The sequence below is a fragment of the Egretta garzetta genome, unplaced genomic scaffold, assembly GCF_000687185.1.
Source record: "Egretta garzetta isolate BGI_Z169 unplaced genomic scaffold, ASM68718v1 scaffold34, whole genome shotgun sequence".
Taxonomy (NCBI): Eukaryota; Metazoa; Chordata; class Aves; order Pelecaniformes; family Ardeidae; genus Egretta; species Egretta garzetta.
In genome coordinates, this window is record NW_009259586.1 from 3,826,793 (window position 1) to 3,836,709 (window position 9,917).

General features: G+C 44.1%; 1 protein-coding gene across 1 annotated transcript; it reads left to right on the top strand.

Moving 5' to 3' along the window:
- Window positions 1–6: 6 nt before the first annotated feature.
- Window positions 7–7,857, top strand: WBP2 (WW domain binding protein 2). The gene is made up of 8 exons (XM_009637831.2): window positions 7–746; window positions 1,437–1,545; window positions 2,092–2,227; window positions 3,790–3,882; window positions 4,167–4,283; window positions 4,506–4,628; window positions 5,837–5,913; window positions 6,121–7,857. The coding sequence occupies exons 1-8, from the start codon at window positions 727–729 to the stop codon at window positions 6,172–6,174; spliced, it is 729 nt and encodes a 242-aa protein (XP_009636126.2). The 5' UTR covers window positions 7–726; the 3' UTR covers window positions 6,175–7,857.
- The last annotated feature ends 2,060 nt before the right edge of the window (window positions 7,858–9,917 follow it).

Consider the following 9,917-nt stretch of genomic DNA (forward strand, 5'->3'; position numbering starts at 1 on the left):
TCGGGGAGGGCTGGCAGAGCTCAGCCCCCGGCCAGGTGATTCTGGCCTGGGCCCAAGCCTCATCCTTCTCTCGCCACCCGGTGCTGCTGGAGAGCTGGGATGCTGCACCTGCAGTGTGCCTGTGTTCCAGAGCTGCCCGCTTGGGAAGCGCTAAAGCCGTCTGCCCGGTGTGGTTTGCTGGGTTCCTCGCGCGCACACCCCCTCCGTGTTTTCGGGAAGCAGCAACAGTGTTGGAAAAAGGTGCTGGGGTATAACCATGGAAACAGCAAGCCTCCACAGAGCTGCCTCTGTCTGCACGGCAATGGGCTGTCCTCACCCTCTGCGTCTGCCAGCGTGCTTCGGTTCTGACATGGTAGTCACCTGCTCCTGGGACAAAGGAGCAGTTCATTCTTCAGGGCTTCTTTCCATGAGGCCGGTTAAACACTGGTATAGGAATTCTGCACCTGACTTCCATTTGGGGTGTGACCCTTAGAAGAAAATTAAGATCAACTTTTGGGGCTTACATTTGCGTTCACTGAAACAAACAACCGTGGCAGCTTAATGTGTTACTGTTCCCACTTGTCAGCCTGCCTTGGATCAGGGGTTACCTCTCACGTTGCGGCCCAGGCTGCTTGTGGTGGTTGATTCAGCTGACAACGCTGTAGCCTGAACAGAGCTGCTGGCCCCTGTGCCCTTCTGGAGCTTTTGCTGGAGGGACAGGTCCTTGCTGGCAGAAGGGAAAGGCGAATGACTGAGGATGGTAACGCGTAAGCTGCCAAAGATAAAGGTGGTGGAGGTTTCTCCAGCTTTAGGGATTAGAGTCCCTAATGTGGGTGCTGTTATGTGAATACAAATTACCCACTGCATCCATGCAAGGGTATTGCACTGGTTTTAATCAGGTCAGTTTCTAATTGGGAATTAAGGAGTCAGTGCAGACAGCACGGGTTAATGAAGTTTAGTGGCAAGAAAGGGGAGTTCCTCTTGGTCACGTTTTTGTGACAGAGATGCTTAAGCTGTGGTTAGACCTTCAACAGCCGTGTTGCATAAGCCATCCTGAGCAGTTCCTGCTTCAGCAGTCCTTCCTCTGTTGTGTTAGTTAGTGAACCAAATTAGGGAACTGATCCAGCAGAAATGCAACACAAGTTTAAAAAAAAAATCTATCTGTGTCTTGAGAGCTTGATCGGTTCAATTCACTAGATTCACTGCCTGGCTACGGAGGCAGCGGTAGCTGTGCCAGCACACTGAGGAGGGAACACAAGGCTGAGAACAAGCAGCCAGTGCTACTTAAGTTGCTGCTGCCAACAAAAAAAAAAATGCAAGCCAGACTGATTGTCTGCTGAGCACGGGACTGAGCTTAAAGGTGGTTTTGGTAGGCCAGTAAACTTACATGCATATTGCACTTCTGCCTTGAGCTGTAGCACTGTAACACTGTGTCTCTTCTCTCATCTGGTTTGCAGCATTTTGATGACCTATGATCACATAGAAATTACCTTCAGTGATATTGAGCCAATGCCAGATGCCTTCAAAGGGACCAAGAAAGGGAGTGTTTTCTTGACTCCATACCGAGTAAGTAGTAAAAGGCTTTATCTTGTATAAGGAGATAAGGGCTTTGTGATTCTGTATTTAAATGTCCTCAGTGCATGGAAGTCAGGCTAATAGCCCCTTGAAGTATGGCTCATCCTCTCCCTCTGGGGAGCATTATAAATTCATTTCATATCCTATCTATTTGTCAAAAGATAATAAATCTGATTAGTTCTTATACAGGCAGCTGTTTAGTCCATCAGGCATCTTCAAGATTGGAAATTAGCTATGGTCTGGAAATGCTGAATGCTACAGAACAGCTAATAAATCATAGCTGTGTGGAGCAACGAGTTCTCTGGAAGCTGGAAGGAGCATTATCTGAGCAAGGGTAGCCTTCTGGGAAGACTTTGTTTCCTTGAGGCTCCAGTTTACCCTTGTGGCTGTTCTGTGTAGCTTTTGCTTGCAGAACTGACAAGAAGCTTCAGATGTGGGAGGGAGTTTCAGTCCATCAAAAAGTCTCTTCAGATAATAAATTGGGGCTGTGTTTCCTGTTTGTTTTAAACACCCTTTATAATGTTATTTTCTTTTCAGGTTATCTTTGTATCTAAGGGAAAGGATGCTATGCAGTCTTTCATGATGCCCTTTTATTTGTTGAAAGATTGTGAGATTAAGCAGCCTGTCTTTGGAGCGAATTATATCAAGGGCACAGTGAAAGCAGAGGCAGGAGGTATGTATAGTACACATGTATGTTCTGTATCTTAGTTCAACTACACAATTCATAGCAAAGTAAGTATCCAGTGTAACCAAAACTGGATACTGACCAAGTGGGGTTTTACCATACTGATAAAATGTGTTTCTTTGAAATTAGCAGCTAAAAATATTCCCCTTATCTGCTCCCTGTACAGCTACCATGAACAGATCTGTTCTGCAACCGATCTCATTCCTGCCCTCTGTGCAAAATACTAAGTTCCATCAGCCAAGTTATCTCACTTAGTAAACATCAGAGCAGAGTCAGCAAGACAGAGGGTGTAATTTTGCTTTGGTCAGTTGGGGTTACCTGTTAATTTTGCATCCAGGTCCTCCTATGCCAAAGACTCGTGATCCTTTCTGGACCTGCAGAGCGCTGTTCTCTATCATCAATTTCTTGTGCAATTCAAGGAAAAGCATGCTATTGCTATAGTGCATCTTAGCTGTAAAAATCACACCTGGAAGAGAATGGACTGTCTTGAAATTAGGGAATCTTCAAGGGGCGCTTTCATATTATGTTCAATTAGAAGGTTGTGGTAGACATTTTCAAGCAGAATTTTTTTTTAATCACTGTTTTATGCTTCCTTGTTTTACCAGAAGCACATAGTTCAGTAAACTCTTTCATCCCCAGCTTGATTTACTGTATTAGCTGTGGCACTGCAATCACAGTGCAGTGCTAAGGAGCCTTCAGTCTATAATCCTGAAATCAACATTGTAGCTTCTGTATGGAAGCAAAGTGGGACTATCCAGCGTGAGAGGAAGCTCGAGCAGTAATGACAAACTCTGTAAACTGTGTGAAAGGCAAACAGCTTTAGCTAAATCTTCGTGAGTTTTCCCCAGAGGCTGTCTCCTTTAATGAGGATGTTGCTTTAACAGCTGCGAATGTCTGGTTTAGCTCAAAAAGCTCTTTAATCTACGTGTCCCTGTTTCAGCACTGACATAGCCTCTGCTTTGATGCATTGTTGGGACTCTGGGCTGTGCGTGTTTTTCATTTTTAGTCTGTAATATGAGATGCCACCAATTTTTTATTATTATCCTGACTTGAAATATCTTCCATGGACTCTAATGGATATGTGGACCATGTTTTTCATTAAGCTCTTTGCTTCATCGGGCACTTGAACTCCCAAACTAATTTATAGCTGGCAGTTAGGTGTAGTTGCAAAGGCTTTTTAGCAAATGGGATTAACAAAATCCCTGTCTTCTTACTAATCTTATACAAAGCTAGAGCAAATCCAGTGCTTCTGATAGCTTGGCCTGTTGGCAGCTGGTGTGGTGACAGGCAGAACTTTAGTAAGCTTTAGAAGGTCTCCCTCATTGATGTTTCTTCTTCAGGTGTCTCTTGACCTGAAAATACCCCAATGTGAATTTTTCTGATAATAGGGTAATTCTGCCACTTTATCTGCATTTTTTTTCTTGGATTTTTTGGGATAGACTCTTCAAGGAATTATATACAGGGCATCTGTAGATAAGATAAAGCATGGAAGATAAATACCATCTAAACAGCTTCTCCTTGCTTCTGAATTCTGTCTCTCCTCCCTGCAGGTGGCTGGGAAGGATCTGCCACATTCAAGATGACCTTTTCAGCTGGGGGTGCTATCGAGTTTGGGCAGCGCATGCTGCAGGTGGCGTCACAAGGTATGGAACCCAGACAGTTTTCTGTTTCAGAAGGCTTTGCCTTCATCTTGCAGCAAGGACGGTTTTAGGTTGCAACAAGTTGGCTTCACATCCATGTGAGTTTCAGGCTGTACCTGGAACTTGCTTTAAAAAATACGTTTTCACATCCGATGAACAGCACATTTATTGGGATGGAGCTTGTTTGTTTTTCAGCTAAGGATTATTTAAGTTTGTTGGAGGTCTTCACCTGCATTTGATGCAGGCTTGATGTTTTGATGAAGTCAACTTTATCTTTACTTTTCCAGTCTCCAGAGGTGAAATACCCAATGGAGCTTACGGCTATTCCTATATGCCAAATGGATCATATGCTTTCGCACCAGCTGCAGCTAATGGGGGCTATCCGTACCCACCACCTCCTCCTGGTAAGTCTGGGAATTGGGAATGGGGATTATTCTAGTTGGCAAGAGTTTAAATAGGTAAAAAGGGGAAGAAACACAAATTTTACATAGTCTTTCAGGTTGGATCTGATGCCTTGTGCAACTTTTGTTTCTGAGCTTGTGTTTGCCTTTGCCTTGTTTTGGCTGTATGCTGTGACCCACCCAAAGGAGTTAAGTCTTTTGTTGTGCTATTTCCTTCCCTGGCAGAGTTTTATCCTGGTCCCCCCGTGGTGGATGGAGACATGGGTTACATGCAGCTTCCGCCCCCGCCGTACCCGGGGCCCATGGAACCCCCTGTCAGCGCTCCGGACCTGCCCGCCACTCCCGCAGGTAAGAAGTGTGTTCAGGTGAATTAGCTCACAGTGGTTTTGTTACCCATGAAACAGATGTTGTTTCTTCTCTGTTATCTCTTAGGGAACTTAGAGTCAACTTAGAAGTTAAAATTGTTTAGGAGAGGGATTAGGGAGTTCCCCTAATCTCCAGCCTTGTGTATCCATCTCAGTCTGGAGATCAGCCTGATTCTCTCCAGGGTGGATACCACAAGCAGATATTTTGCAGCTGGATTTATTCTTGTCATGGCAGAAAAAATACAGTTTGTGATTCTCCTGTGATGGTAACCTTGCTCTGTTAGATGAATCAAAAGAAATTGATGGTGAAATATGTTTCTAGTCCATTTTAGTTAGCAAATATGGCTTTGCTGATGTTTGCTCCCCCTTCCCCCATTTCACTCTAACCTGGTTACTTTTGCTTAAACAATATGGAACAGAGGAATAGATAATGGTAAGGAACTGGGGAAGAGTCAGTCTCATTTTCACTCATTCGGGATTTATCAAAATTGTTCTGAACATGGTCTTAAAAGATCTGTGGGGGAGAGAGGGGAACAAAAAACCAAAAAACAAACAAAAAAAAACCAACCCAAAAATGAGCTTTTGTGGTTGGGCACAGCCATAGATCTCACAGATAAATTCTTATCCAGACAAATATCATTAACTTCTCTCTTTTGTTTGAATAAACAACCATCATCTTGAACTATCATTTGGAAAGTGGCACTGATCCAGATGGTTGTACAAGATTTTTGTATTCTGCAGAAATAGAGGATCTGGATTATCTTCATAAATTACCATCTTCAAATTATGAATCCCCTGAGCTGCTATAAACTTGTGCTGGTTTTTTGTTTCGTCTTGTGTTTTCACTTCTGAGAAGGATGCTTTGTTGACTGCCTTTTTAAGGGGTATTGTCTGTATTTAGGCAAAACAGCCATTAGCATTTATTTGTTGGCTAACAGGCAAGTCCCAGGTGACATCTCCAAACTAAGGCTTGGGACTGTTTTGCTCCTGATTTGACAATCCTGTGGCAACTGAATCTTTAGTACTTGGAAGAGAGAATGCTCAATTGTGTTTGTTGTAGCTATTTTGCAACTTAAGTGTTGGTCAAATAGTACTCTGTAAGTAACACTTGGTAGCCAAGAATATGTGGAGTTTTTGGTTGTAAAAGTTCTCTGCATGTCACCAAATCTATAACTTCTGTTTCCCTGACAGCTGAAGCGAAGGCTGCTGAAGCCGCTGCCAGTGCTTACTACAGCCCAGTCAACCCACATAACGTCTATATGCCCACGGTAAGTTCCTGTATCGTTCTGGTATTGCAATGTGAGCAGAAGTGTGTATTAAGCAGCTCTTGTTCTCAGTGACACAGCAAAGTTTGTCTGAACTGATTTTGCTGGTTTTGTCGTTACTGGTTTTGCTGGGTGTTTTGGGTTTTTTGTTTATTTGTTTTGTTTTTTCCTTAGCCCTGAATTGATATTCTTTCATTGTCTTTATTTCAGGACCAGCCACCCCCTCCTCCATACTTCCCACCAGAGGACAAGAAAAACCAATAAGCTAACAGAGAACTTCTCCACAACTCATTGCTTTCTTACTTCCCACTTTGGCAGAATCTTGGGGCATGGTCCATAGCACTGAAGAGTAGAGCCTTCCCCCAAGGCACGTAGCTTTCATGGACTCTAGGGGTAGATATGTGCAGAGCAAGGGGAGAGATTTCAGCAGCCTGGGTTATCTTGTAGAGCTCTGAGGGTTTGCTGTCCTACCCCAGTATTCCTTTCTCCCGGTGTGCAGCATTGCTAGAACTGGAGGTTCTCTTCATCTGTGATTGTTTCCCTTACATCTGGGTTTTTTGATACTTTGATACTCTTTAGAGTAAGGAACTGGTCCAAACTGGCAATTAACATGCTCATAACATGGATGCAAGGCTCTTGGGAGGGTCTTGAATTTACCTTAGCGTGCAGCCAAGAGCATCTCTGGACAAAGGGATGTCTCTGGATATTCCTTTCAACCCAGAGTATCACATCCAACTTTTTCCTGAGAAAGGGCTTCAAAGGGAACCTTTGGGATCTCAAAGGAAATGGATCTCTCTTACATTTTTCAGATCTCTTATTAAACATTCATGGGTTTTTTCAGTGAAGTCATTCCTGACAATTGTAGCAAATAATCTGGTAGCCAGCCCTCCAGATTTCCCTGCTGTGCACTGTGTATGGTGATGCTGACAAGTTTCCCTTCTTAAGAAAATATAACTGCCCTTTACAGGGTTGAGAAGTAGCATCTACCTAGTTATAGATAATATGGGAACACTAACTTTCTGTTGTCTCTTTTTTCCAGTTAGATGTGTGGGCTTGAGATCACTAAGACCTGAATACTCTCTTTGTAGTCTATAATACACTTTTTTTTTTTTTTCCCCTCTGCTGTAACACAAGTTACACTCTTTGGCCAGTGAAGCATCTTACTGCTGTGATTTAACTGGTGAATGAATAGCTAATGGGGAGAAATAGTTGCTTTACTTCTGCCCTGGAAGCACTTGAGAGAATATGCAAAATGTTGGAATAAGCTGCTAGGCATAACTGAGCTGCTCGCTTGAATGTTGTGTTAATGCTATTGGTGTTCCTGGACCAGCTGTGAATTTACTTCCCAATAACGTGAACATGGGCTCCTCGGACTGAGAGTTCAAGCGTTTTCCTTCCATAGCATTGATTCATTGATCTCATTAGCAACGACTCTAGCATGCAGAACCTCTGCAGGACTGATCAGTAACCCGGCTGTAAAACTTTGCATTGTACAAAGCTTTGCACAATTCAGACTTCACTGACTTCTGACAGTGTCTGTGAGAGAGAAAACCCTTCCCAGCAAGTGTGAAGAAAGATTGTGTGCTAGGAAACTGCTGAGCCTTGCTGCATGCAGCCTGCTTGGAGAGAGAAAAGGTCCCCCTCTTGTTTTTCTTATTGTTTGAGTCTAGCTGATTAATCAAATTGCTACTGTCTGTGCACTGACTTTTCTAGAATTGCTACTGCAGTGATTTAAAGAAACGGTTATTTTAAAAAGAATATATTTATTTTGAAAATGTTTGATTAATATATTAAATGTGAAATGACTTTTGAATGCAGATTTGTTTTGCCAAGACTGTGAAGTAAAGAGAAATCAGCTTATGGTGTTTGTGCATTTGTGTGAGTGAGCAAACTTGATGGGGACTTAGTAGCTTTGAATGGGGAGAGGGAGAATGAAACAACAGCAAAATCACTTGGATTTTGTTCTTGGCTATTCGTTGGTGACGGTAGTCGCTTGATTTCTCTTGACTGACTTTGTGAAGTGAAAAGAAGATGTTAAATTTTTTTAACAAATGCCCATTTTGCAATTCCTGTTGTAAACCGGTGAGGTGGCTGCTTAACACTTTACCCAGATGTGTGACCCAGATGGTTTTTCCAGACCAGTTGTCCCTGTAAAAGCTGTAACCTATTGCTAGAAGAAGTAGTCGAGGGATGCAGCATAATTGTTACCTCTCAAATCTGTCTCTAATTAGAAGCAATCCCTAATTTTATTTTATTTTATTTTAAATTAAGTGTGCTGAGGTGCCTGGGTAGTTCTGCTCCGTTAGGTCTGAACTCTCCAAGATGGTGTGGTCCACCTGGTAGCTCTTCTCCCTCAAAAGGTGGGGAGTTGTTATTCCGCCAGCATGAAGAGCTCCTACCAGGCGTGCTCCAGCAGTGGCATGAGAGCTGTTCCTCCTTATGTGTGCGCAGAATTTGGGGTGTCGATGTAGTCTGGCAGGGCACGAGCGGAGGCAGCATTCTACATGGGACCTGGTCCCATCGTTGCTGAAATCAGATGAGTCCCTCCCGTTTGCGCTGACGTCTGTCAAACAGAAGTTACTCAGAAGCTGCTCTGCAGGGAGCATCCAGACCTTCATTCCTCTCCTGGCTGCCACTAGCTGCCTTAATTCTCTTGAACTCCCTGATCAACTGGGGTGGACATCTTATCCAGATTCTGCTTTCTTCCTACATCACTTTTGACTCTCACATCCTCCCACGTGGCTGGTTTACTGCAGTTTAGGGCTGGCTGAGCCACTTGGGTTTGTTTTCTGTAGCAAGAGGTGGGTGGAGAAGGAAAGCATTAAGAGATAAAATGTTACAGCCCAGTAAGAACCTCATAAGTCCTGTTTTGAGAATTAAATTACTTCAAATGGAGGTTTCCTGAATCACATCAGTCCAACTGTACAATTCTGCAGAAACTGCCCTGTGTTCTGTTTCAAAATGGCTCCCTCCCAGTTGCCCTCTACTCCCAGACAGATAATCCTAGAAAACACAGATTGCACAAAGTTTCCAGGTCTCTTGCCCAGCACCGCTCGCTGTGCAGCTCTCATACCAAAAATCAGCACAACCCCATGAGTGGTTTTAAATCTTTCTGCAACCAAGTGTGGTTGAGAGAAGAAACATCTCGGTATCTGCTCTCATGAGAACTTGGCTCCATGGCTCAAGCCGTCTCTTCTGCTAGTGCGGCCGAGTGGTAAGATCTGCAGAGAGACCATGAGGTTTGCTGCCTGGAAAAAGGAAAATATGTCGAGAGGATGAGTCAGGCTGGAATAAATGAAATATGCTCCTTAACATGGTATTAGTGAGCTAAATCAGTGGCTTTTAAACAGTGAGCTGCTTATAACGGCTTGTTGGTGAATGTCCCTGTTCCTCTGGGCTACAGCTTGGCACGGTCTGTGGGGAGGTGAGAAGGAGCAAGCCCAAATGGAGAGGCTGATCATGGCCTTCTTGGTGCATTTAGAGCACGCTGATAGGAAGTGAAGCACATTTTAGGAACGCTGAAGCTGTGGGGCCAAAAGGCTGGGCAGGTCACGCAGTCAGCAAGGCTCGTGCAGGTATTGGGGTGAGTGGAGCAGCACGATTCAGGAGGGCGCAGATTTTGGCCGGATAGATGCCGGTGAGAATCCCTGCCTTGCTTGTTCAAACCTGAAAACCCAGATTTGGTTCAGCTACTCAGCACTCACTGTCATCTCCCTGATGGGAACCAGGAGCCGCGCTCTGCTTTGGCAAGGGCTTAGGGAGGGTGGAAGGGTCAGCTGGTCCTGCTGCCCATGCAGGAGATTTAAAATATTAAAGGAGGGAAGTGCAGTTGAAAGCCTGCTTCTGTTCTGGAAGTAGGGTGGGAGTAGGGCAGGAGGAAATGTTGTGCGTTAATACATCTCCAGATTTGGTCCCTGCTTGAATGATTAATCAGCTCTGCAGCAGAGACGCTGTCATGTGAAAGCTGGATCGGTACCGTTAAATTCCACTATTTGAGCGGTATACTA